Raw genomic sequence first — 27,941 nt, 5'->3', positions numbered from 1 at the left:
CTCTTGGTGTGGTTCATTATTGTTTCATGGGAATGGGATTTCAATTGCGCTGGTTTCCCCATCCTCCACCTGTGGTCCTCTCTGAGCCCCAGCTTGCTTGCTTGCTTGCTTTTTTTTTTTTTCTTTTTTGAGACAGTCTTGCTCTGTTGCCAGGCTGGAGTGCAATAATGTGATCTTGGCTCACTGCAACCTCTGCCTCCCGGTTCAAGCGTTTCTCCTGCCTCAGCCTCCCAAATAGCTGGGACTATAGGTGCATACCACCATGCCCAGCTAATTTTTGTATTTTTAGTAGAGACGGGGTTTCACCATGTTGGCCAGGATGGTCTCAATCTCTCGACCTCGTGATCCACCTGCCTCAGCCTCCCAAAGTGCTGGGATGACAGGCGTGAGCCGCCGTACCCGGCCCCATCTTTCTTTATGTCACCTGCCTGACTACACATAGCTTCACAGCAGGCGGAGGGAGTCAGGACTTCCGGGTCCTCAAAACCTGACTTCCCCTCTTCCCTCTGCTTTATATCTCCATGCCCATTTGGCCCTGGGCCCCACAGCTGCTGCCTGGTCAGGGGCCCAGTGAGCGCCTGGCAGACGCTGTCTCCTGAATGCTTTTGCTCCCTTCCTGCCAGGAAGACCGGCTGGGGCAGCTGGTTTTCCCCTTCAGCAGTTTCCGTTGTCTCTGCAGCTGGAGTGGTGGGCTGGTGGAACTATTAGACCAGTGAACCTGGGCGCCTTCAGAACTGGAGTTCCTGGGGTGGGTGCAGCGTGGGACTAGAGGAGGGGACCAGGGCTCTGCCAAGTGGGCATGAGGCCTCCTGCCTGAACACACTGGTTCCTGGTAGGCCACTGGTGTGTGTGCTCCAGGGTTACCCTCGCTGCCCTCTCCTGTGTGGGGTCATCAAGAAGTGGGGGCGGGCCTTGCAGGCCAGTGTCCTGGCGATCTGGGAGGTTGACTTGCAGGCAGAGGCTTGGCTAGCTTGGGAAGGGGTGTAGGAAAAACCACCCTCTTCATTAAGGTGAACTTTTCCAAACTTTGGGAGCCGAGCTGTGCTCTGCAGGCAGGGGGTGCCTCTGAGCAGCAGGAGGTGAGGCCGCAGGGCTGCCAAAGGGAGGGCGTGGCTTTGCTGGAACCACATCAGGGAAATGCGTCTGGAAGTGGTTCCTTTCTGAGACCTGCCGTTGCTGGGCTCCTGGGCCTAGCAGGGTCTGAATAAAAGGCCCAGGCAGTGGTCTTCATAGGAATTGAGGATGGGGGACTCCCTTCCCCTGGGGTTCCCTTGGCCTACTGCTTCCTGTTTCAGAGCTCTCTTCTGTGGAGTGGTGTGGATTGGGTTTAGAGCCAAGTCTTTCCGGGTGCTTTTGAGCCTCAGGACTCCCGGGGGAGTTTCCTGCCCTGAACCCCTGTTCCAGCCTGCCCCTGGGATGAGCAGACAGTGGGAGAAGCATCACTGCTCTGGGATGGGTTGGCCACAGCCTTCTAAAAGTCCCCCTCCTGGGACCCTGGAGCGGAGTTCCCTCACTCCTGACCCCCTCCTTCCTTTCTTGTCTTCTCTCCCTCAGCAGTGTCTTCCATTTGCCCAGCTTTTACCATCACCCTTACACATTGACTTTTTTCTGCCCCACTGCAAGGCAGAGGGTGAGTGTTCAGATTCCATCTGCTGGCTATCCCTACCCCTGGCTGGCATGTTCAACTCGACTTCCTGTAACAAAATGTGCTCTCCCTGCTGTCCATCCTCTCCCCTGTCCGGAACCTGCAGAGGAACCTACCTTGGCTCCCCTTTGCCTATCAAGTCTGGCATTCCTTTTAGGTGCCGTTTACCTGTTGATCACAGTTCTTTGTGCTCCAATTTGCCCCTGGCTATGTGTAACACACACATATGCGCACGCGCGCACGCGCACATACACACACACACACACACACACACACACACGGGCCAACTTGAGCTGTGTTTAGGAAGAGGCTCTGGGCTCTGTGACCCTGTGACCCTTCGACCCTTCCCCCAGCCAAAACTGAAGGACCTCAGTCTTTTCTGCTGAGGAAACATCGGGCTGTCCAGGCCAGGGCCCCCATTGGTCTGGACAGGAAAGAAAACACCCTGTCCAAACAGAGGCATCCTGAGTGGCTGCCTGGATGGCTGTGCTGATTAGCAGGATTCCGAAGGGAGGTCCACCTCTGTTGGAGGACCACTCAGAAGCCTGATTGCCCCTGTAGGCTGCAGAGGCATCCCACCCTGTGTCTCCCCTCCCAGCCAGGGCCACTCATTCAAGCCCCATGTCCTGGGGATAGCACCTGCTATGTGCCTGACAGTGAGTTAGGAATTTGGCCAGCGTTTCATGATGGCCAAACTCAGGGGCAGGAGGATGTCAGCACCCCCTTGCTTTTTTTTTTTTTTTTTTTTTTTTTTGAGACAGAGTTTAACTCTTGTTGCCCAGGCTGGAGCACAATGGCATGAACTTGGCTTACTGCAACCTCTGCCTCCTGGGTTCAAGCAATTCTCCTGCCTAAGCCTCCCAAGTAGCTGGGATTACAGGCATGCTCCACCACGCCCAGCTAATTTTGTATTTTTAGTAGAGATGCGGTTTCACCATGTTGCCCAGGCTGGTCTTGAACTCCTGACCTCAGGTGATCCACCCGCCTCCGCTTCCCAAAGTGCTGGGGTTACAGGCATGAGTCATTAACTGCACTCGGCCTCACCCCCTTGCTTTCTATTGGGTAAAGAAAGTAATACAGAAGTCTCACCCCTTCCACAACCAAAGGTGGGGAGCAGCATGAGCCCTTAGCAGAATGCTGGACAGGGGCTTCCCCTGCTTACTCCCACTGTTTTTGGTATACCAGGCTTTCTCAGGGGATACCCCCTCCCCAGACTCTCCTATTCCACCCCTACTCTCCTTTCCCAAGACGTGAGGGCCTCAATTCTTGCACACTCCCTTTGCGGTGGTTCCCAGCAAGTCTGGAGACCGCTCAAGTCTGCAGTAACTCCTCCCTTCGGGCCCAGCCCTTGGGAGGGAAAGGTGCGCGTGTTCCTTTAAGGGGCTGGTCTGGCGGGAGCGCGGGGGTTTTTCTGCTGCCGCTTCCTTTCTAGCCTTTTAAGTTCCCCGAAATCCGACTGCCGCCTTGGACCGGGGCAGCTCGCGGCCCCGAGAGCTCTAGCAGTCGAGGAGCTGCCTGGGGACGGTACGTGGCTCAGGGGTCGCTGAGCTTCTGGGGCTGCGTGCGGGCCGGGTTCCTCCCTCCCCGCTTTGGGTGCCCTGCGGGTTCCCACACCTCCCGGGCAGGGTCGGGGGAAGTGGCAGGAGGCGTGGGCCGGGCACTGCGGAGGCCCGGGCTGAGATGGGCTGTGATCCCGGGCGAGGGGCGCCCGGGGCACAAGTGGGGAGGGAGCCGCGCGGGGGCGCAGGCAGACTCACGCCGGACCCTCGTGCCCACCGTGAGGGAGCAGAGCCCGAGCGGACCCCCTGGCCTCCGAGACCACCGTCCGCCTCCAGCCCCCTTCCTGCCAGGGGCCGCTTGGCTTTCTCCCCTGTCGTCTGTCCAGGGTCGGCTGCCTCCAGCGCCGTCCGCGGCGCCCCAGGTCCTGCCCCTGGGTATCTGTTGGATGCTCCGGGGGCCCCGGGAGCCCTGGGAGGGGCTGGGGGCAACCTGCGAGGCGGCTGGCGGATCTGAGTCTCTGGACCGCGGCTGGCCGGCTCTGGGCGCCCTGGGGCAAACGTAACGGATGCCTATGGGTTCCAGACTTCGCTCACCGGGGTTCCTGCCCCAGGGACAGCGAGGCCAGAAGGGTAGGGAGGGTGGAGGGCAGAGCCCTGGGTGGGAGATGGCGACCCTCAGGAAGGAACGTAGGCTCGTGCGCAGCCAGGATGGAAACAGCACGGCACTTGGACCCAGTCCTGCCACCAGCTCGCTGGGTGGCCACAGGCAGCCTGTGAACCTATTCCGACCTCGGTGTCCAGCGCTGACCCGCGGGAGTGCCTGTCCTCCCTGCAGCAGGGGGCGGCGATTGAGAGAGGCCCTGGCTTCTCTCCCGCGACGCCACCTGGGCCAACGGGTTGGGAATGCTGGTAGGAAACACCTCCGGCTTTCATTCTCCTGGGGGCTGCAGGTTTCAAAGGCGCGGATCAAGCCTTATGCAAACAGGGACAAGGATGTCAAATTTCTCACTGGGAGCAGCGCTCGTGCAGACCTTGCGGGCGATGCTGCCCCCTTCTGGTACCTGGGGGACTTGTACTCACGGACGGCCCAGTGCGGACATGCCCCTGGCAGGGAGGTGCCACCCACCCTCCCTCCAAGCCCGGGCTTATTGTTCTTGGTGGAGGGGTCCCTAGGCTAGAGGCGCCTGGGAAAAGCAACGGGCTGGCCATCAGGAAACCTGAATTTTCTCTAAGTTCGAGATATTTGACAAAGATAATGCCTTGGGTAGTTCACTGACCTTCACACTCTTGGCCTCAGTTTCCTCAACTGTGAAGAGGAGGCAGTGGTGACCACTTTGTCTCATAGGCAGTGAGAGAGGAGAAAGAGCCACTGAGATGGTGTAAGCCTTCACTGTGTGAACTGCTCACAAGTGTAGTAATAGGTCATATTTTCCCAGTGCTTGCTCCTTATCCTCAAGCATGAAGCAGTATTTTCAGTGCTCTGCAGCTATTCTCTCCCTTAATCTTCACGAAAGTGTTTTCTGGTTGGTATTGTCATGACCCCTCCCCACTTTTTTTTGAGATGGAGTTTTGCTCTTGTTGCCCAGGCTGGAGTGCAATGGCTCAATCTCTGCTCACTGCAAACTCCGCCTCCTGGGTTCAAGCGATTCTCCTGCCTCAGCCTCCCGAGTAGCTGGGACTACAAGCGCCCACCACCACGCTCGGCTAATTTTTGTGTTTTTAGTAGAGATGGGGTTTCACGTGTTGGCCAGGCTAGTCTTGAACTCTTGACCTCAAGTGATCCACCCACCTCGGCCTCCCAAAGTGCAGGGATTACAGGCGTGATCCACTGTGCCTGGCTTGTGACCCCCATTTTAAAGATGAAGAAACTGAGGCTCAGAGAGGTGCAGCGACTTGTCCAATGACAGGGTTAGTAAGTGGGTGGAGCCAGAACTGAATGCAGGCAGCCAATCTGCTTCTAGAGCCTGAAGTCTTTGCCGTATTCATTTGTTGAGCACCTGCTACATGCCAGCGACTGCTATCATACATCTTACATCATCTATAATTGTCACCACACAGCCCATTATGTTCCTTTTTTTTTTTTCTTTTTTTTGAGATGGAGTCTTACTCTGTCAGCCAGGCTGGAGTGCAGTGGTGTGGTCTCAGCTCACTGCAACTTCCAACTTCCGCCTCCGGGGTTTGAACAATTCTCCTGCCTTAGCCACCCCAGTAGCTGGGATTACAGGCATCTGCCACCACACCCAGCTGAGTTTTGTATTTTTAGTAGAGACAGGGGTTTCACTGTGTTGGCCAGGCCACTCTTGAACTCCTGACCTCAGGTGATCCACCCCCTCAGCTTCCCAAAATGCTCTAGGATTACAGGTGTGAGCCACCGTGCCCGGCCTTAAGTTCCTTTTTTTACAGATGAGGAAATAGAGGCACAGAGAGGTGAACTTGCCTGAAGTCACTTAGCAGGATGCAGTGTGTCCAGCTTCAATACCGAGCCCAGGTCTGAGTGCCCAGACAGGACTCCAGAAGATTTGGGGAGCTGTTCACTGCCAAGGTGACTGGGCTGGACTCGGTCTTGGGCCTTACAGCTGGTGGCACCTCTGTGGTGGTCCTGAGGAGCTGGTGGCTGGATAGCCATGGTGGGGGAGCGGAGGTTGTCCATCCCTCCCCTCAGTGGTAGTGGTCAGGGATGGTCAGAGATGGCCCTGGGGCAAGGCAGCAACCAAGTGGCAATTGCCACTCCCGACTCCCACCCAGGACTCTGTCCCGTGCACTGACCTTAGCATTCAAGGCTGTGCTTGTCCTCAGCCCCTGAGTTCCCCTTTAGTCTTCTCTGGAGAGAGGAAATTTTCTGTTCAGAGAGGTCAAATGACTTTCCTAGGGTCACCCAGCTAGCAGGTGGCAGAGCGAAGACCCAAACTCAATGAGTTTAACTTGAAACCTTGGGCGTGTGTGCTGCTTGTCTCTCAGAGAGGACTGGAAAATGGCCAGCTTCCTCCTGGCCTGTCGTTCTTGGGCACACGGCTAATCTTTTCTTAAAATTCCTTTTGTTTTTCTTTTCTTTTTTTTTTTTTGAGATGCGGTTTCACTCTGTCGTCCAGGCTGGAGTGCAATGGCATGATGTCGGCTCACTACAACCTCCGCCTCCCAGGTTCAAGCAATTCTCCTGCCTCAGCCTCCAGAGTAGCTGGGATTCCAGGCACCCGCCACCACACCCAGCTATTTTTTGTATTTTTAGTAGAGACAGGGTTTCGCCATGTTGGCCAGGCTGGTCTCAAACTCCTGACCTCAGGTGATCTACCCTCCTTGGCCTCCAAAGTGCTGGGATAACAGGCGTGAGCCACTGCACCTGGCCAATTCCTTTTAATTTTCTTGACATCCCCTCAATGTGAGATTACATTACTGCTGAGTTAGCATCCAACAAAGAGAGGTGTTGACCAGATCATAACCCTCCACTTGAAGTGATAAACCAGAGAGCAAGCAAAGCTGGGTGCCCCATAGGAGAGAGGCCAGAAGTGATGGAGATAACCCAGGTTCCTTTTAGCTTGGAAAGGAGGAGCCAGGAGGGGGACATGCAGTTGATTGGCAGTCAGAAAACATCCAGAATGATCCTTTGAGAGTGTAAAGCAGATTCATGCCACTCCTCTGCTGAGACTCTGCAATGTCTTTCTTTCTTAGGATAAATAAATGCCAAGGCACTACATCATGGGGCCTCTGGCCATGACTTAGACATCATGTCCTGCCACCCTCCCTCTTGTCCCTCGGGCTCTAGTCCTACTGACCTCTGAGCCATTCCTGCCACAGGCCTTTGCATTTGCTGTTCCCTCTCCCTGGAATGCCCATTCTCCCAGGATTTTCCAGGTTTGCGTCTTCATTGTATATCCGGGGCCCTCCTGACCCTCCCTGTCCAAAAGGTACCCTTTCTCCTACTTCCTCTTTTCTCTATCACCTGCATCACTCTCACATTACATATATCACACATTGTGGGTTTGTTTTTTTCTCTTTTGTTTGTTTACCCTCCAGAGGTGATGGCCTACCGTGAACTTTCCCTTTGTTCCTGGGTATAATCCCCGACTTTTAGCATCGCACCAATTTAGATGGGCCATATCTTCCTGCACTCCTTGCAGGACTAAGGAGGTTCCCAAACATTGTGGAGTTAACAGTACCAAGGTTGGCAGGGTGTTCCAGGGTCTGGGGGTGATAGAATTGGGCTTGAGAATTTCTATGGGGTTCGGGGCAAGCAAATTGATGCTGAAGCAATGACCATCAAGCTATGGGATCCCCTCAGTGGAGGTCCAAGATGTAGAATGTGTTCTAAAGCTTCTGAGTCCCAAAGGTCCTCAGCCAGTTGAATAGATCGAATAGGAGAAGGGAGGTCAAAATACCTTAGAGACATTATCTTTTGATTTTATGGGCTAACTCCATAGGAGAATTTAGCATAAGAAAAGAGGGTTTAAGTCACTGGAAATGTGTGTGAGTCACCCTGGAAGAGCTGCCACTGCCAATTGCATCACATGGAGGGATTGGGGACTGTAACCAGAAAAGATGGAAAAGAGCCCTTCCCGCTTCCACGCAGGCAGCTGCCCCCATTCACTCCTTGGCCTTCAGGTAACACCAGAGAGTGGCCCTGGCCAGTTGGCTTCCGTTCCTAAGGACCTACTAGGAAATGGCCACTCCAAGATTGAAAAAGAAAAAAAGGAAAAGGACTCAGGTCCCTCACCCCAACTGGGCGGTGGTGACCAGGCACTTCCACAGGGAAACCTTTCAATTTCACCAGAGAGTGGCCCCGGCCAGAAACCTACAGCTGCCTCTGTGCATAGGCACTGTCCACTGACAGTCCTGAATTGGAAAGGGAAAAAGAGAGAGAGAGAGATTGAAAAAAAACAAAAACAAAAACAAAACAGGGTTGCCTTGTATGGAGCAGAGAGGAAAAGGGAAAAAGAGAAAACATAAATGCCAAACTTTGGGCTTACCTCCTGGCTGGCTCGTCAACATATGTTCCCAGTGGAGGGTCTTGACTACAAGTCATCCAGGTTCTTGGTGTTTTGAACAAAGAACTGGACAAAACGCACAAACAAAGCAACAAAAGAATGAAGCAACAGAAGCACAGATTTACTGAAACGAAAGTACACCCCGCAGAGTGGGAATGGGCCCCACCATGCAGCTCAAGAGCCTGCGCATTGTGCTTATTGTCTTCCGTTAGAATGTAAACTCCATGAGGACGTCTCTTTTGCCTAGAATGGTGGCTGGCACACGATAGATGCATGATAAATACGTGTTGAATGAATGAGACCAAGTCCCAGCTTCTTTATCTACCTGGGTAACCTTAGGCAAGCATCTTAGCATTTCGGAACCTCAGTTTCCTTGTCTGTACAATGGGGATAATAATTCTGACACTGGGAGGCCCACAGAGACTCGTGTCCATGGAAGCACACTGACAAGTAGAAGGCAGTCTTTAAATACGACAGATTGGGCTGGGCATAGTGGCTCACACCTGTAATCCCAGCACTTTGGGAGACTAAGACATGTGACTCACCCGAGGTCAGGAGTTCGAGACCAGCCTGGCCAACATGGCGAAACCCCATCTCTACTAAAAATACAAAAAAAAAAAAAAAAAAAAATTAGCTGAGCGTGGTGGTGGGCACCTGTAATCCCAGCTACCCAGGAGGCTGAGGCAGGAGAATCACTTGCATCTGGGAGACTGAGGTTGCAGTGAGCTGAGATAACACCACTGCCCTCCAGCCTGGGTGACTGAGAGTCCATCTCAAAAAAATATGTATTTAAATAAATAAATAAATAAATAAATAAAAATTTATGACAGACTGTTATGGGATTGGCTGACAAGGATTGAACAGAGTTCTGCCTGTCCCACCTCCTGGCCCTGTGATCTTTGGATAGTTGCTTCATGTCTCTGTGGCTCTATTCACTTGTGGATTAAATGGGGAGAAAAAAATTATCCTTGCCATCCATGGGGAGCTCTTAGGAGGATCATGGGAGCTGCTGGATGTAGAAGCCCTTTAAAACCCAGGGAGCAAGTGTGGTGCCAGGCTGAAGGTTGTGAGGGTGTGCTGGGGTTTCTGAGGCTGGGAAGGGGTGCCTCAGAGGCTCAAGTGCTGAGCTCACCAGAGGACAGCAGAAGGTGCTACAGCGTGTTCTGCCTCCGTGCATGTTTCTGAACCGAGACTCATCTCATCCATGATTGGTGAGAATGGTGGAGGAACAATGTCAGTATAACATGGAATTGCGTTGGTTCTCATCCATGATTGGTGAGAATGATGGAGGAACAATGTCAGTTTAACACGGAATTGCATTGGTTCAGTAGTGATTTTTCCCAACCCGTGAATGTCTGGAGATTTTTCGTAATTAAATATGAAGCCTTAGCAATGTGTGAGTTCCTTAACATAAATACTGACAGTCTTGCAGAAAGTGCCATTCTTTAGTATGCATCCAGAAGTCTCTCGCCATCCTAACTCTTTTTTTTTTGTTTGTTTATTTGTTTATTTTGAGACAGAGTCTTGCTCTGTCACTCAGGCTAGAAGTGCAGTGGCGCAATCTCAGCTCACTGCAACCTCCACCTCCCCTGTTCAAGCCGTTCTCCTGCCTCAGCTTCCTGAGTAGCTGGGATTACAGGTGCCTGCCACCATGCCCAGCTAATTTTTGTATTTTTAGTAGAGGCAGGGTTTCGCCATGTTGGCCAGGCTGTTCTTGAACTCCTGACTTCAGGTGATCCACCCGCTTCGGCCTCCTAAAGTGCTGGGATTATAGGCATGAGCCACCACACCCAGCCGCAATCCTAATTCTTGCTGTTCACGCTCCAAACTCAGGAACCAAATAGATTTGGATAACACAGCATCCCTTCCTACCCCACATTTCCAAAATCTCAATATCCAAACTCTCACCATCCCAACCTAAGGATGCAGTAGCTATGGTGAAGGAGGAATGCTTGCATGGTTGGCTTAGCTGCTTAACAGAACTAAAAGTTTACTGATAAAACTAGGAATATGATGAAGAAATTGCAAAAAGATATCCCTATGTTAAAAAAAATGGAAGAAGATGACTTCACCTTGGGTCAGACTTTGAATTTTGGTAAATCTGGTTTCCATCAAAACCAAAGCCTCTGAGGACTTACATCTTGAAGGAGGAAGCACTTGTCCCAGTGGTGAAAGCTGCAAGGGGCTGATGGAGGCATCAGTGGGGTGCAGATGTCAGTGGAGTGTTAACGGTGCTAGTTTTTTTTTTTAAAATTCAGATTGTTCTTATTTTGTTAGCTCTCTGATTACAAAGTTACATGTTTTGAGCAGTCTGTCCTGACTTTATTTCCCTGTAACTTTATTTTTTAATGCATGATTTTGCAAAAATGCACTTTTTTTTTTCCCCCAGAGCTACTGATGTCACTTAGTGGCAGAAACCCCTGCATTTGTTTACCCTGAGGAAGCCCTTTCTCACTGGGGAGCATTTGTGCTAGATGAGCTGCTGTAAGAGGCTGGAAACATAAGCAGCAGCTGGGATCCCCTCTGCTCAAGGAGACTCTAGGTGCGCAGGGACAGCGGGGAGCCCGGGACATCAAGCTAAACATCAAGTCTAGGCCCTACTTCCCTCCTGGTTCCAGGTGTGGAGCCTGAAGAAAGGGAGAGGAAATGAACTCTTACAAGGGTTTGCTTTGGGCCACTGGGCTGTGTGTGCCACACAATCACCTCCCTGAATTTGGCATTGTGGTTCCAGGCTTTGGGGCTGGAGTGGGTTCGAATCCTAGCTCTGCCACTTCCTAGCTGGATGACCTTGGGCGTATGACTTAGTCTCTCTGCGCCTTGGTTTTTCCATCTGCAAAATGGGAACACTTATAAGCCCACATCTCGGGGTAGTGGTAAGGATTAAATGAGAGAGACCAGGTATAGTGGCTTATACCTGTAATACCAGCACTTTGGGAGGTGGAGGCGGGCAGAACGATTAAGCCCAGGAGTTCGAGACCAGCCAGGGCAACATGGTGAAATCCCATCTCTACTAGAAATACAAAGAATTAGCTGGGTGTGGTGGCGCACACCTGTAATCCCAGCTACATGGGAGACTGAGGCAGGAGAATCATTTGAACCCAGGAGGTGGAGGTTGCAGTGAGCCGAGATCGCACCACTGCACTCCATCCTGGGCAACAGAGTGAGACTTGGCCTCAAAACAAAAACAAAGATAAAATAAATGAGAGAGTAAGTGCTCAGCTGTTAATACTTTTATGCTGATCATAGTAATGCTGTGGCGTGTGTATTTGTTAGGACAAGTGAGGTTAAGCTATGTTGACAAAGAGATGCAGGCCGGGCGTGGTGGCTCACGCCTGTAATCCCAGCACTTTGGGAGACTGAGGTGGGCAGATCACCTGAGGTCAGGAGTTTAAGACCAGCTTGGCCAACATGGCGAACCCCATTTCTACTAAAAAAAAAATTACAAAAATTAGCCAGGTGTGGTGGCAGGTGCCTGTAATCCCAGCTACTCAGGAGGCTGAGGCAGGGAGAATTGCTTGAATCTGGGAGCGGAGGTTGCAGTGAGCCAAGATTGTGCCATTGTACTCCAGCCTGGGTGACAGAGTGAGACTTTGTCTCAAAAAAAATAAAAAAATAAAAAAAAAATAAAGGACGCAAAAAGTGGTGGCTTAAATACGATAGGACTCTGTTTCTCTCTCATGGGACAGTGCAAGTGGAGGAGGTCCAGGACTGATGGGCAGCTCTGCCATTTAATCTGTGGTTTCCATCTCTGACTCTTAGCTGGCTACTGTGGTTTCCAGAAGGTTGAGGGAAAGAATACCAGGGAAAGGCATCTGTAATTGTTTTAACTGCCAGACCCGGATGTGGCACATGTTATTTCTGCTTGCTGCCATTGACCAGAACTGAGTCACATAGCTCTCCTAGCTGCGAGAGAGGCTGGAAATGCAGTCTTCAGCTGAGCGGCCATACACCCATCTATACCTGTTACTTTAGGAGAAAACTAGAATGCACTGGTGAGAAATATACCAGGGTGAGTTTTATGATCTCCATTTTGTAACCGAGGAAACTTGCCCAGAATCTCGCAGTGAATAAGTAGTAGAGGTGGGATTTGAACTCCGATCTTCCAGTTCCCAAACTCTGTACCAGGCTGCCCCATTGTGCTTAGGCCTCCCAGTTCTCTATCGCCAAGGGGCCTTACAGGTGTCAACAGGGGAATGAATTCCTCTTGGACAAGAAGCGGGGCCTCAGAGTTGTTGGTGCCCTGGCTGCAGTGCACAGCATAGATGGCACGTCTGGGCCTCGGGATTTCTGTGAAGATGTCTAAGAGAATGGTGGATTCTGCCTCTCAACTTTCTTTACATCCATTCTCTCCAGCAAACGCTCCTGACTGTTCTGGAAACAAGAATGTTTACTTCACAATCCCATCGCTCTAACAAGCCAATGCTTTGCCTGTCTGCCTGCCTGCCTGCCTGCCTGCCTTCCTTCCTTCCTTCCTTCCTTCCTTCCTTCCTTCCTTCCTTCCTTCCTTCCTTCCTTCCTTCCTTCCTTCCTTCCTCCCTTCCTCCCTCCCTCCCTCCCTCCTTCCCTCCCTTCCTTCTTTCCTTCCTTCTCTTCTCCCTTCCGTCCTCCCTTCCTCCCTTCCTCTTTCTTTTAAGTGTTTCCTCATCTTCTGGGTCCTGTACACAGGCATTCACAAGACCACATGGTTGCAATCATAGCAGAGGCAATTGTATGTTCTGCTTTGTCTATTTTAACTCACACCCTAAGCATTCTTCCACGTTGCTACATGATAATCATAGTTATGTTTGCAGCTGCCTGCTGTCTTGCTGCCCCCAGGTCCACCTTCCACTCAGTCCCTGCAGGGAAGTATCTTAACATGTGAGTCTGATCCTGTGACTTCTCTGCTTAAAGCCATCACTGGCCCCCAGGACAAAGGATAGGCTTCTGGCCAGGTGTGGTGGCTCATGCCTATAATCCCAGCACTTTGGGAGGCCGAGGTGGGTGGATCACTTGAGGCTAGGAGTTTGAGACCAGCCTGGCCAACATGGCGAAACCCCGTTTCTACAAAAAATATAAAAATTAGTGGGGCGTGTTGGTGCGTACCTGTAATCCCAGCTACTCGGGAGGCTGAGGCACGAGAATCATTTGAACCCAGGAGACGGAGGTTGCAGTGAGCTGAGATCTTGCCACTGCACTCCAGCTTGGACGACAGAGTGCGATTCTATCTTAAAAAAAAAAAATAAAAAGAGGATATGCTTCTGGGCCTGACACCCAAGGCGTCCAGACACTGGCCCTGGTGACCCCCTTACCTCCTCTCCCCCATGGCAGCCAGGGTATTTGCAGGAAGCAGAATCCAGCCCAGATGATTCCAATGAAGAAACTTTAATGGAGGAATGACTTCTAGAGAGCAGGGTGAAGGGACTCAACAAGGAAGCTGGGGACTCAGAGACCAGCAGCAGCAGACACTGTGTGGCAGAGGCCCTGGGGTGGCAAGGGAGCCGGGAAGCAATGCCCGGTCTTCCTTCTCTTCCCTCTCTGCCATCTTCTCTGAGTGCCTCCCATTGGCTCTATCCCACTAGAAGCCAGAGGGCCGAGGAACCGAGACAAGTGACCCACAGGGACCAATACATGTCAGAGAAGGACAGACGATGGATCTGGTGGGTGTGTGGGACAAATGAAGGAACCCCTGTACACCCCCAGCACCCCCAGGATCGGGACTCTTGCTGGCATCTGCACCTTTGTAGTGGCAGTGCCCTATTGGATAAACCTGTCAGTTCTTCACCTGGCAAACTCCTGTACCTTCAGTCTCATTTGGACATTCCTGTTTCTGTACCTCCATCTTGGTACTTACCACACAGCAATCGAGACTGCCTGCCCACGCCTCTGCCCCCTCCCTGGACCAAGCTCCTTCAAGGAGTGACCCCATCTTTTAATTGTTCAGTGTGCAGTAAATGGTAGGTGAGCGGGGCTAGGGTGACATGAGTGAGGCAGTAGCCCTCAGTGTGAGGTTTAAGCCGGGGAGGAAGGGGGTTTGCTAAAAATCTTAGTAATCAAGACATAATATTTTAATGCAATATTTAAAAAAATCAAATCATCAAACTACAGCCCATGGGTGGGCTACCTCTTTCATTTGAGTGCTCACCCAAACTGGAATAGCTCCCAAGACCTCTAGCATGGTGTTCAAAAATTATTTTTGAGTTGGGCTCAGTGGCTCACGCCTGTAATCCCAGCACTTTGGGAGGCTGAGGAGGGTGGATCACCTGAGGTCAGGAGTTCGAGATCAGCCTGGCCAACATGGCGAAACCCTGTCTCTACTAAAAATACAAAAATTAGCCGGGCATGTTAGCACGCGCCTGTAATCCCAGCTACTCAGGAGGCTGAGGCATGAGAGTCACTTGAACCCAGGAGGTGGAGGTTGCAGTGAGCTGAGATTGTGTCACTGCACTCCAGCCTGGGTGACAGAGCAAGACTCTTTCTCAAAAAAAAAAAAAAAAAAAAAAAAAAAAATTTTTGACCTTACTCGGTGCAGTGGCTCACACCTGTAATCCCAGCACTTTAGGAGCTGAGGTGGGTGGATCTCTTGAGGCCAGGAATTTGAGAACAGCCTGGCTAACACGGTGAAACCCTGTCTCTACTAAAAAATTCAAAAAATTAGCCGGGTGTGGTGGTGGGTGCCTGTAGTCCCAGCTACTCGGAGGGCTGAGGCAAGAGAATAGGGTGAACCTGGAAGGCGGAGCTCCCCCTGCACTCAAGCCTGGGCGACAGAGCGAGACTCCATCTCAAAAAAAAAAAAAAATTAGCTGGGCATGGTGGCTTACACCTGTGATCCCAGGTACGTGGGAGGCTGAGGCACAAGAATCACTTGAACCCGGGAGGCAGAGCTTGCAGTGAGCTGAGATCGCACCATTGCACTCCACTCTGGCGACAGAGTGAGACCCTTTCTCAGAAAAACAAAAAACAGGCTGGGCGCAGTGGCTCACGCATGTAATCCCAGCACTTTGGGAGGCCAAGGCAGGTGCATTAGGAGATGGAGACTATCCTGGCTAAGGCAGTGAAACCCTGCCTCTACTAAAAATACAAAAAGTTAGCCGGTCGTGGTGATGGGCGCCTGTAGTCCCAGCTACTCAGGAGGCTGAGGCAGGAGAATCTCTGGAACCCAGGAGGCGGAGGTTGCAGTGAGCTGAGATCATACCACTGTACTCCAGCCTGGGCGACAGAGCAAGACTCTATCTCAAAAAAAAAAAAAAAAAAAAAATGCAGGACTCATCTTTGCTTAACATACCATCTATGCACCCTGATATTTTCTGTTCTAGTTTAGCTTATTTGGTGTCATTTAAAAATGCTGCTCATAACCTTTCTTTGTTTCTTTCTTTTTTTTTGAGACAGAGTTTCACTCTTGTTGCCCAGTCTGGAGTGCAATGGTGTGATGTTGGCTCACCGCAATCTCTGCCTTCTGGGTTCAAGCGATTCTCCTGTCTCAGCCTCCCAAGTAGCTGGGGATTACAGGCATGCGCCACCACACCCGGCTAATTTTGTATTTTTAGTAGAGATGGGGTTTCTCTATTGGCCAGGCTGGTCTCGAACTCCCGACCTCAGGTGATCTGCCTGCCTCAGCCTCCCAAAGTGCTAGGATTACAGGCCTGAGCCACCATGCCCGGCCTGCTCATAACCTTTCAAATTCAAACCTCTGGCTTGAAAAACATTGAGCCTGTCATATCGTCCTGCTTAATTTTCTCTGTTGTCTTTTAGCTGCCTGTTACTTCCTTCTTATAATTTGTCTCTTTGCTGATCTCCCATCTTGCCTTCGGGGTGCAGTTCCCTGAAAGCAGGAACTTCATCTAGCTTGTCACTGCTGTCTTCTCAGCTCTGGGAACAGCATCTGGCACACAGGTGGCAGGTGTCCCGCAGTGAGCTGTTGAGCAAACGAGTGAATGGTGTTGGAGTAGAGGGGATGCCGGCTCTCGAAGCTGGGCTTTTCTAATTGCCTTGTTTTCCTCCCCTTCCCAGCTTGCCCTGGGGCCCCAGCCTGGCCCGGGTCACCCTGGCATGAGGAGATGGGCCTGCTGCTCCTGGTCCCATTGCTCCTGCTGCCAGGCTCCTACGGACTGCCCTTCTACAATGGCTTCTACTACTCCAACAGCGCCAACGACCAGAACCCAGGCAACGGTCATGGCAAAGGTAGGCGACATCCTCCACCTAGCTCTTTGCTCCCCTGGGTGACCTAGACCTCCTTGGCTCTTGCTGTGATCTGTGGGTTCCAGGCTGGGACAGGGACATTCCAGCAGGGCCCTTGTAGTGGACCAGCTTGCTTTGCAGACAGAGGAAGGGGTGATTTAGTTTCCCTGTGTTTGCCAGCCCCTTAAGCATGGGGCCCAATTCACTTAGGCTTTTTACTTTCCCTAAAAGTCTTGCCAGTTGTTCAGGGTCCAGCTTAAATGTGTCCTCCCCTGGTCCCCCCAGTGGAAAGGGGACGTCGGGTCAAATAGATGTGAGTTTGAATCTTTCTTTGTTTTGTTTTTGAGATAGAGTCTCACTCTGTTGCCGAGGCTGGAGTACAACGGCGCGATCTCAGCTCACAGCAACTTCCGCCTCCCAGGTTCAAGCGATTCTCCTGTCTCAGCCTCCCAAGTAACTGGGATTACAGGCATGTGCCACCACCCCGGCTAATTTTTATATTTTTAGTAGAGACGGGGTTTCGCCATGTTGTCCAGGCTGGTCTTGAATTCCTGACCTCAGATGATCCACCCACCTCAACCTCCCAAATTGCTGGGATTACAGGCATGAGCCACCATGCCTGGCCTGAGTTTCAGTCTTATAATTCTACCTCTTACTAGCTGTGTGGCCTTGGGCAGGGAACTTTTTAAAGTAGCAGTTATTGTGCACCCATCATGGGTTGGGCGCGCTTCTAGATATTTTGCTTTATAATCACAAAAGCCCTGACGTAGGCAAAGGTGAAAATACACTTTTTTTTTTTTTTTTTTTGACGGAGTCTCACTTTGTCATCCAGGCTGGAGTGCAGTGGCACAATCTTGGCTCACTGCAGCCTCTGCCTCCCAGGTTCAAGCGATTCTTCTGCCTCAGCCTCCCGAGCAGCTGGGATTACAGGCATCTGCCACCACACCCGGCTAATTTTTGTACTTTTAGTAGAGATGGGGGTTTTGCCATATTGGCCAGGCTGGTCCTGAACTCTTGACCTCAGGTGATCCACCCGCCTCAGTCTCCCAAAGTGCTGGGATTACAGGCGTGAGCCAACAAGCCCTGCCGAAAATACACATTTGTAATCACTAGTGAAGCATGGGTGCTGACCAGGCTGAATTGATGCTGCCTGCCCTCACAGCCTGAAAGTAGATTCCATTATCATCTGTTCTTGTAGATGAGCAAACTGAGGCTCAGAGAGTTAATCCAGTTGTCCAGGTCACACAGCTATTAAAAAGACAAGCTGAGGGCTGGGTGCGGTGGCTCATGCCTATAATCCCAGCACTTTGGGAAGCAGAGGTGGGCGAATCACTTGAGGTCAGGAGTTCGAGGCCAGCCTGGCCAACATACCAAAACCTCGTCTCTACTAAAAATACAAAAAATTGGCCAGGTGCAGTGGTTCATGCCTGTAATCTCAGCACTTTGGGAGGCCGAGGCGGGCGGATCATGAGATCAAGAGATTGAGACCATTCTGACCAACTTGGTGAAACCCTGTCTCCACTAAAAATACAAAAGTAGCCGGGCATGGTGGCAGATGCCTTTAATCTCAGCTACTCAGGAGGCTGAGGCAGGAGAATGGCGTGAACCCAGGAGGCAGAGGTTGCAGTGAGCTAAGATCGTGCCACTGCACTTCAGCCTGAACAACAAACTGAGACTATCTCAAAACAAAACAAAACAAAACAAAACAAAAAACCCAAAAACTTAGCCGGGTGTAGTGGTGTGCACCTGTAATCCCAACTACTTGGGAGGCTGAGGCACGAGAATTGCTTGAACCTGGGAGGAGGAGGTTGCAGTAAGCTGAGATCACGCCACTGCACTCCAGCCTGGGTGACAGAGCGAGACTCTGCCTCAACAACAACAACAACAAAAAACTTGTACCACTTGTTTGTGGAAGGAACGAACCAGCTTGCTGGTCTCAGTAATACCCAGCACCTGCCATGAAGAGCTCACAGCCTGGTTCAGAGATGACACATGAACTTGCAAGCGCAGGGCTGGGGGTTTCTCACCTTTCCCTCTGCCTTTGAGTAGATGATTGTGCCTGCAGAGAAACTTTCCCCCTTTTTATTAGTCTCCTAGGTCAGCTCTAACAAATTGACACAAACTTGGTGACTTGAAACAACAGAAATGTATTCTCTCACTGCTTTAGGCACCAGAAATCCAACATTAGTTTCACTGTGCAGAAATCGAGGTGTGGATAGGACTGTGCCTCCTCGGGGCTCTTGGAGAGAATCTGTTCTTGCCTTGCCTCCTTCAGTTCTGATGGCTGCTGGCATTCCTTGCCTGTAGCTGCCTCACTCCAATTTCCGCCTCCATGGCTACTTGGCCTTCTCTTTTATGTGGAAATCTCCCTCTGCCTCCCTCTAAACAGGTACTTGCGTATTTGCATTTAGGGCCCATCTGGAAAATTCAGGATACCCTCCCCATCTCAACATCCTTAGTTTAACCTCATCTGCAAAGTCCATTTTGCCACATAAGGTAATGTTCACAAGTTCTAGGGATTAGGATTTAGGGTATTTTGGGAGGCCATTATTTAGCCGACCACACCCTTTTCCTTCAGAATTTATTTTGTTGTACAAGCACGACTGTATTTGTTTATTTATTTATTTATTTATTTTTGAGACAGAGTCTTGCTCTGTCCCCTGGGCTGGAGTGCAGTGGCGTGATCTCGGCTCACTGCAAGCTCCGCCTTCTGGGTTCATGCCATTCTCCTGCCTCAGCCTCCCGAGTGGCTGGGACTACAGGCGTCCACCACCATGCCCAGCTAATTTTTTTCTATTTTTAGTAGAGATGGGGTTTCACTGTGTTAACCAGGATGGTCTCAATCTCCCGACCTCGTGATCCGCCCGCCTCAGCCTCCCAGAGTGCTGGGATTACAGGCGTGAGCCACCGTGCCGGGCCTACAAGCACTACTTTATTGAGATTTGTGGAATTTAAAAAACTTAAACTTCCTACCTATAGTTTCACCATACTACCAGGCCGACATTTAATTTTTCTCTCTCCCTTTTGTCCCTGAATATGCAAGCAAAGTCATATATAATCCCCCCACCCAGGGGAACCACTGCTAACTTTTTAGGTATCTCTTTCTAGCCTTTCCTTTTTTTTTTTTTTTTGAGATAGGGTCTCACTCTGTCACCCAGGCTGGAGTGCAGTGGTGTGATCTCAGCTCACTGCAACCTCTGCCTCCTGGGCTCAAGAGATCCTTCCACTTTAGCCTCCTGAGTTAGCTGAGGCTACAGACGTGCACCACCGTGCCCAGCTAATTTTTGTATTTTTACTAGAGATGGGGCTTCACCATGTTGGCCAGGCTAGTCTCGAACTCCTGGCCTCAAGTGATCTGCCTGCCTCGGCCTCCCAAAGTGCTAGGATTACAGGCGTGAGCCACCACACCTGGCCGAGGCTTTCCTTTATGATTTAGAAAACTTTCTTCCAACAAAATCAGCTCATGTCATACATGTGATTTTGTAGTCTCCCTTATCACCTCACAGAATATAAATAATTTTCTAAGTCAAAGAATGAATGTACATCTACCAGATTATTTTACATGGCTGTATAGTATTTTATCATATGGATGTACATTTTCATTTTATTCAGGTTAAAACTTCAAAGGTAGCTTTACTCAAGAGAGTTGGGAAGAACCAAGGAAGTGACCCCTAAATGATAGCCCTGCTTCATATCTATTGGACACTTTCTGTGTGCCAGGCGTCCTGCCTTACCTAGTTTCAACCTTATCACAGCCCTCTGTAGGGACTGTAATTAACCCATTCTACAAATGAGGAAGCTGAGGCTTGAATTCCCTGGATTACACAACTGGGAAAAGGTGGAACCAAGATGCAAGCCCGGATTGCCCGACTCCAAACCTCTGTACCTACTGCCTCTGCAGAGCAGGACAGCTCTAACCTGAATGAGCCTGAGAGTCCTCTGGAGGCTGGACCCCATTCCCAGAGTCTCTGATGCACTGGGACCCAACAATGTGCATTTCTGACAAATTCCTGGTGATGCTAATGCTACTGACCCGAGGGCCACACTTGGAGGCCTCTACATATGGCAATCTGCCACCTTAAGTATAGCTCTTTTTCAGCATGATTCCTCTACAGGGAACCTCCCGTCTCCTGCTTACCCATGAGGCTGTCCCCTTGCCTCCACCTTTTTAATTAATTGAGTTGTTTTTATTTTGTTTTCAGCAACAGAGTCTTGCTGTCTCACCCAGTCTGGAACGCAGTGGTGCGATCATGACTCACTGCAGCCTCGACCCCCTGGGCTGAAGCAATACTCCCACCTCAGCCTCCCGAGTAGCTGGGACCACAGGCCCATGCCACCGTACTCAGCTAGTTATAAATTTTTTTTTTGTAGAGACAGGGTCTCGCTATGTTGCCCAGGCTGGTCTCAAACTCCTGGGCTGAAGGGATCCTCCTGTCTTGGCCTCTCAAAGTGTTGGGATTACAGGCGTGAACCACCATGCCTGGCCCCTGTCCCCCACCTTGAGTAAATCAAGCATGTCTTGAAGTCTAGACCCAAGAGAATGAATCAGTGAGGTTCCAATAGGGGCTCCCCAGTTAAAGAAGAGGCAGCTTTAGCCTATGAACTTGATTCTTTTGTTGCATGTTGAGTTCTGTGTGTATTTGTAACTCGGAGCCCTGAGCATAGTCTCCTTTAGAAGTTCTGCCCTTAGCTCACTAGGCTGCTCGGTATTTGGGAAGAGTTATGGCGGACAGCTGGACCAGAGAGTAAAGCTGGGGCTGTGCTGTCCTCTGGCCAGTGTGGTGGGGAAGGAAACTCTGAGGGATTCCTATCAGGGCCGCTTGTCCTGGCCATGCACCTCATGTGGGATAGCTCTTGTTGCCCGCTGCATTGGTTAGATTTTGATGCATAACAAACCACCCAAAACTTAGTGACTTGTTTAAGATGACAGCCGTTTTTTTTAGCTCATGATTCTGTGGGTCAGCATTTTGGAGTGGGCTCCATTTCTTCAGGTCTTGCAGTTGGGTCTTGCAGATGTGCCTGCCCGTGGTGGGCAGGTCAGCGGGGGGCTGGTTGCTGTAGGATGGCCTCAGCTGGGGCGCTCTGTGTCTGTTTTGTGTAGTCTCTCATCCTCTAGCAGGCAAGCCTGGCCATGTGCTCATAGTGGCTGGCAAAGTCCTAAGAAAAAGAGTGGAAGCAGCAAGGCCCTCTGGGGCCTATGCTTAGAACAGACATGATGAATAGTCACTTCCAAGGCATTCAGTTGGTCAGAGCAAGTGGCAAGGCCAGCACAGATTCAAGGGGGTGGGGGAATAAATGTCATCTGTTGATGGAAGGATATGCAAAGTCACACTGCAGAGCATGTGGATCCAGGGAGGGGTGGAGCATGGTGGCCATTTTTGCAATCTGAGCCTGGAGGAGCCGCGGATGAGGGGGTGAGGTGGCCCTTGCAGGGGTACGGATGTGCTGCAGCAGGTCTCATCTGCACCCTATCTCTCCCCCAAGACCTCCTCAATGGAGTGAAGCTGGTGGTGGAGACACCCGAGGAGACCCTGTTCACCTACCAAGGGGCCAGTGTGATCCTGCCCTGCCGCTACCACTACGAGCCGGCCCTGGGCTCCCCAAGGCGCGTGCGCATCAAATGGTGGAAGCTGTCGGAGAACGGGGCCCCAGAGAAGGACGTGCTGGTGGCCATTGGGGTGAGGCACCACTCCTTTGGGGACTACCAAGGCCGCGTGCACTTGCGGCAGGAGAAGGAGCATGATGTCTCGCTGGAGATCCAGGATCTGCGACTGGAGGACTATGGGCGTTACCGCTGTGAGGTCATTGATGGGCTGGAGGATGAAAGCGGTCTGGTAGAGCTGGAGCTGCGGGGTGAGACCCTGATGGGGACTGGGTGACACTGGGACCTGAGAGCAGAGGGGAGAGGACCAGAGAAAACATCCAGATCTCTGTGCTTTAGACATTTAAAAGTACTTAATTCTCAAAACAACCCACAGGGAAGCTATTGTTATCACCCCCATTTTACAGGTGAGGAAACTGAGACACAGAGAGGTCAAGTAACTTACCTAAGGTCACACAGCTTGTAAATGACAGAGCTGGGGTCTGAACCCAAGCACCCAGCCTCTAAAATCTGTTCCCCTCTACCCGCTCTCATTCACATCCCATTCAGAGAGAGGAAAACCAGAGCTGGCCCCACAGCTTATTAGAGATAGAACTGAGATTTAAGCAAGGTTAGCGGGTAACACAAGTGAATGAGGCAGCCCAGTGTAAGATAATGGGAGTGGTGGGGACTGGGCACACTCCTGAGCCCTTGTCCTGTCCCCAGGGATCTCCCTCCCTACTCAGGCCCAGTTGATGATGCCCTGCCGGAATGCAGGCCCCACTCTGCCGAATTTTCTGGCTTGACAAGATAAGCTTATATTTTTATGTGAGATCTCCTGATTTTTATGTAAAAACCTCTTTTTAAAAACAAAAAACAAAAAACAAAACCAACCAAACAAAAAAACCCCCAAAAAACAAAAAACAAAAACCCAATGCTGTCCAAACCAGCCACACCCTGCAAGCCAGATCTTGTATGTGAGGTCCGTGTTTGATCTTTAATTTGTATTTACCTTCTCTGTCTCTAGGATGGGGCTGTGTGTCCTCATCTCTCTCCCACATGTTAAGGGCAGTTTAGGCATAGAGGAAGGTGACCTGACTAGCCCCAGCCCATCCCAGTTGTGACATCTGGGTAAATGCCTCATCCCCCTTAGAACCCTGGGCCTCTCAGGTGTAAAATGGGGTATCACAATCTTTCCTCCTTTACCTCCCTCGGAGGTAATGAGGATAAAATGTACATACTTAAAATGCATTCTCCGTCTTTGCCACAAGTGTCCACATGGCTTAAATGGTGGCTCAGAGGGTCCACATTCCTCATTCCTGAACTTGGGGTGGCAGTGGAGTTGGGGAGAACCTGCAAGAGTCATTGGTCTGGGGTCTGCAGGGGCAGCCTAGAGAAACAGGGAGCCCTCACCCCATTCCTGGGGCTGCAAGGGCTAGGAATTTGGGGTGGAACCAGGCATGAAACAGTCCCCCTGCAAACACATGTGGAGGCTGCAAGCTGATTGTCAGAGCCCATGGGCTTCTCTGCCACCCAACCTGGCTTTGCCCAGGTGCCTGGCTTCCTGCCCTGATGAGATTGGAGGTTTGGGGCTCAGGCTATTCCCAGGTCCTTGGCCACAGGGAGGAGATTCCAAAGACTCTGGGTAAACAACAGCAGTCAAGTGGTATCCTTCCCAGACTCCTAGGGTCACCTCTACTCCTTAAGGTTTCATTGACTTGGTAGAGACTGCATCTCAGAAATTTAAAAACTTTTTATTAGAGTAAAATTTCAAACATGAACATATCTTTTGAGGGAAGCCTGCGGCCCCCATCAGACCCTGGCCACAAGGTGAGAAACCGCCTGCCCCAGGACCTCCCTGCCCTTGAGCCTCCTTTATGGAAAGGCCCTTCCCCACCCCTCTCCCCATGCCCTCTAGGGCCTCTCCTTCTCCTGAAAATCATCTGCCGCACGTGGAAAGTTCTTTGCAGTTTCCTAGGAAATTTCCACGTTAATAATAACACACACTATCAGGTCCCAGCTAATGAGTGGGGAGCTGGGAGTCAAACCTGGCCCCTAGAGCCCAAAGTCCGGGCTTGTCTGGAGAAGATGGCACAGCCTCACTGGGGGTCTGGCAACAGCCTTGTGGATTAGGTATCGTTTCCCTTCTATTGTTGGGGCATTAACTGACTAATTAATTACCTTAACTCATGGATGTTTTCTGAGTACTGCTGTGAATGAGCTGAGTCCCAGGAGAGAGGCAGCAATGGACAGGAGGTCAGAGGTTAGCTGAGTTTTTCTGAGGGACAGTGTATGTGTGTGTGTGTTGCAGGGAGCACATGTCCCAGTGAGGGTGGGAGGAGAGTGGGGTGTCCAGCCAGCTGGGCCCCTGGCCACCCCCTAAGCTCCTCTTTCCTCCCCCTACAGGTGTGGTCTTTCCTTACCAGTCCCCCAACGGGCGCTATCAGCTCAACTTCCATGAGGGCCAGCAGGTCTGTGCTGAGCAGGGCGCGGTGGTTGCCTCCTTTGAGCAGCTCTTCCGGGCCTGGGAGGAGGGCCTGGACTGGTGCAACGCGGGCTGGCTGCAGGACGCCACGGTGCAGTACCCCATCATGCTGCCCCGGCAGCCCTGCGGTGGCCCGGGCCTGGCACCTGGCGTGCGAAGCTACGGCCCCCGCCACCGCCGCCGGCACCGCTATGATGTATTCTGCTTCGCCACTGCCCTCAAGGGTGAGTGGAATGGCCAAGGCCAGGCCTGCGGGTTTGGTGGCCATCTAGGACCTGTGGGAGAGCAGCTTCTGGGGAGCTCTGGCCCCCTCTGCTGGCTCTGCTGGCACTGCCACCTGGAGGCCAAGAGCACTAGCCACCCTTGGAAGCAGCGTCTGGTTGAGTTTCGAGTGCTTTGCTGCTGCTGCTGCTGCTGCTGCTGCTTTATGCCGATCATTGGTTTCTTCATTCACCAAATATTTACTGAGTGCCTACCATACGCTAGAGCCTAGACTAGACTCCGGGGAATCACAGACAAATAAAACACAGCCTGTCTTCACAAAGCAGCTCATTTCACAGGAAGATGAGCAAGTAAAACCGAAACTGGTTCAGTGTCATATGCCAAGCCCTTGGAAAAGTGTCTGACACATAGTAGGTGTTCAGTAAATGACCGAATGGGCAAGAAACCCTGACTGGTCCAGCCTAGGTGGGGTGTCCACCCAGGGTGCAAATAGGGAAGGGTGGTGGGGGAGTGCAGACATGACTGGAGGGACACGGGTTCTATGGCAGGTGGGACGGAGCTTTCTGGGAGAGGGTGAAGATTAGGAAGTGTTCTCTGCAGATGCCTGCAGTATGGTAGCTCCCTGGGCTCAGATGGGTCTTTGGGGCTGGCATCTCTGCAGGCCCCGCTGTGCTCTCTGGCTGCCCCCTGTGCTGTCTGGCACTTATGCCCCCTTTCCCCCAGGGCGGGTGTACTACCTGGAGCACCCTGAGAAGCTGACACTGACAGAGGCAAAGGAGGCCTGCCAGGAAGATGACGCCACAATCGCCAAGGTGGGACAGCTCTTTGCCGCCTGGAAGTTCCATGGCCTGGACCGCTGCGACGCTGGCTGGCTGGCAGATGGCAGCGTCCGCTACCCTGTGGTTCACCCGCATCCCAACTGTGGGCCCCCGGAGCCTGGGGTCCGAAGCTTTGGCTTCCCTGACCCACAGAGCCGCTTGTACGGTGTTTACTGCTACCGCCAGCACTAGGACGTGGGGCCCTCCCCTGCCGAATTCTCTCACTGGCTGTGTATTTATTGAGTGGTTCGTTTTCCCTTGTGGGTTGGAGCCATTTTAACTGTTTTTATACTTCTCAATTTAAATTTTCTTTAAACACTTTTTTACTATTTTTTTTGTAAAGCAAACAGAACCCAATGCCTCCCTTTGCTCTTGGACGCCCCACTCCAGAAATCTTGCCTGCTTCCCTGGGCCATTTGCGGTTTTGTGGGCCTCTGGAGGGTTCCCCACCATCCAGGCTGGTCTCCCTCCCTTAAGGAGGTTGGTGCCCAGAGCGGGCGGTGGCCTGTCCAGAATGCCACTGGGAGTCAGGGCATGGTGGGCACAGTTCTCCCTGCCCCTCAGCCTAGGGGAAGAAGAGGGCCTCGGGGGCCTCCAGAGCTGGGCTTTGGGCCCCTCCTGCCCACCTCTACTTCTCTGTGAAGCTGCTGACCCCAGTCTGCCCACTGAAGGGCTAGGGCTGGAAGCCAGTTCTAGGCTTCCAGGTGAAATATGAGGGAAGGGAGAAATTCCCCTCTCCATTCCCCTCCCCCTCTTGGTTCCAAAGAATCTGTTTTGTTGTCATTTGTTTCTCATTGTTCCCTGTGTGGGGAGAGGCTCTCAGGTGTGTGTACTTTCTTTAGACAATAAATGGTGCTATGACCGCCTTCCGCCATCCCCAGTCCTTTTCTGTGTTTCCATCTCATTTGGTCTCAGGGCGGGCAGGCCCCTGCCTGGTGGGTGTGGCGGGGGCAGTTTTAGCCCAGGCTTCGTAGGTTGGCTGGGTCAGGTCCCTGGGGTGAACAGGGAACTCTGTGGGCTGGTTCTAGCCTTGCCTGCTCAATGGTTCACCCGGTCCTGGGTGCTGGCCTAGTGGCAGAGGACCTGGCTTGTGTCTTCACCATCCCCACCCCTTGGCAGTGTGTCTGTGTGAGGCCCAGCAGAAGAGTCAGAGGTGCCTCTCAGAAGACAGAGGAAGCTGTGGCCCTCCAGAGGACCTCAGAGGCCGGGGATCTAGGGGCCAGTGCTCCGTGTGCCTCACCCTTTGCCACCCACTCCCACCCTCGCCTCAGGGAACTTGTTGCCTTGCGCAGGAATGCCTCTGCCACTCACCAACCAATTATTCATTCAATCAGTTCTTCCCTTAGCTCAGTGCTCCTCATAATGTGGTTCACAGCATCAGCATCACTGGGATCTTGTTAGAAGTGCAAATTCCTGGGCCCCACCAGAGACCTGCTGAGTCAGAAAGTCTGGGGTGTGGACCTACACCCTCTGTCATCACCAAGCCCTTTAGGTGATTCTGATGCATGCTTAAGTTTGAAAACCACTGACAGTTGCATCACCAACGAATCAGTTCATTAATAGTTAGTTAAGTAATGATTGAGTGCCTACTATGTAACCAGTGCTGTACACTCTACTTTGGCCCACTGTTCTTTCTAGAGGTAGAGGTACAAGTATATATCTACGAACAAACAACTGTACACACGCCCACACCTGAAAAGATACCAGGACCCAGGAACTCACACTGGCATGCATGAACCAACACATACACACATTCACAAAGGCTCAATGGCATGTCCAGCGACTGTGATGAGGGAGGCGTCTGAGGAGGTGGCACTGGTAGAAGGACATTGCCTGGCAAGCATGTGCAGGCTCAACTCTCAAGGTTTGTTGGGGGAATCCATAAGCAATTGGAATTGTTTTCATTGCTTTTCTACAATGTACTTTTTCTGAGATAAAGTCTTGCTCTGTTGGTTGGCTGGAGTGCAGCGATGCAATCTTGGCTTACGGCTCACTGCAACCGCCACCTCCCAGGTTCAAGCAACTCTCCTGCCTCAGCCTCCTGAGTAGCTGGGATTACAGGTGCATGCCACCATGCCTAGCCAATTTTTGTATTTTTTTTAGTAGAGACAGGGTTTCACCATGTTGGCCAGGCTAGTCTTGAACTTCTGACCTTGTGATCCACCGGCCTTGGCCTCCCATAGTGCTGGGATTCCAGGCGTGAGCCACTGTGCCTGGCCTCTATAGCGTACTTAAGGGCAGAATGCCCAGACCTTTTTGCTAGTAGCTGGCCAGCAGTTTACCCTGCAAATGTGTAAGCAAGATTCACTGTTCCCAGACTGTTTGCAGTTTGTTTTTCCCTTCCCTTCTTATAAATCCTGATTTTTGTCTCTGTTCTTGGACTCAGTCTACCAACCTACCAGAGCAGTGTGATCACAAAGAACCAAAGCACGCAAGGTGACCAGATGTCTTGTTTGAGTTGTTCTTTGGCAGTGCCCACTTGTAAATCCATATGGTACCCACTGACTGACACATGTCACACATATCACATGTGCTTACATGCAGATCATCTACCAAAC

At 51.6% G+C, this 27,941-nt stretch overlaps 1 protein-coding gene across 4 annotated transcripts; it reads left to right on the top strand.

Moving 5' to 3' along the window:
- The first annotated feature begins 1,559 nt into the window (after positions 1–1,559).
- On the top strand, positions 1,560–26,249 carry HAPLN3 (hyaluronan and proteoglycan link protein 3). Of its 4 annotated transcripts, XM_077940247.1 has the most exons (6): positions 3,044–3,169; positions 16,110–16,280; positions 21,762–22,130; positions 24,265–24,567; positions 25,289–25,578; positions 25,628–26,249. In XM_077940247.1, the coding sequence occupies exons 2-5, from the start codon at positions 16,157–16,159 to the stop codon at positions 25,573–25,575; spliced, it is 1,083 nt and encodes a 360-aa protein (XP_077796373.1). In that variant the 5' UTR covers positions 3,044–3,169; positions 16,110–16,156; the 3' UTR covers positions 25,576–25,578; positions 25,628–26,249. The 4 variants fall into 4 exon arrangements, with proteins under 4 accessions (XP_077796370.1, XP_001090704.2, XP_077796373.1 ...); XM_077940244.1 differs by lacking the exon at positions 3,044–3,169 and adding an exon at positions 1,560–1,630 and having other exon boundaries at positions 25,289–26,249; XM_001090704.4 differs by having other exon boundaries at positions 3,030–3,169; positions 25,289–26,249.
- The last annotated feature ends 1,692 nt before the right edge of the window (positions 26,250–27,941 follow it).

The sequence above is a fragment of the Macaca mulatta genome, chromosome 7, assembly GCF_049350105.2.
Source record: "Macaca mulatta isolate MMU2019108-1 chromosome 7, T2T-MMU8v2.0, whole genome shotgun sequence".
Taxonomy (NCBI): domain Eukaryota; kingdom Metazoa; phylum Chordata; class Mammalia; order Primates; family Cercopithecidae; genus Macaca; species Macaca mulatta.
The sequence above is the reverse complement of the archived record's forward strand: the minus strand, read 5'-3'. Positions and strand labels throughout refer to the sequence as shown.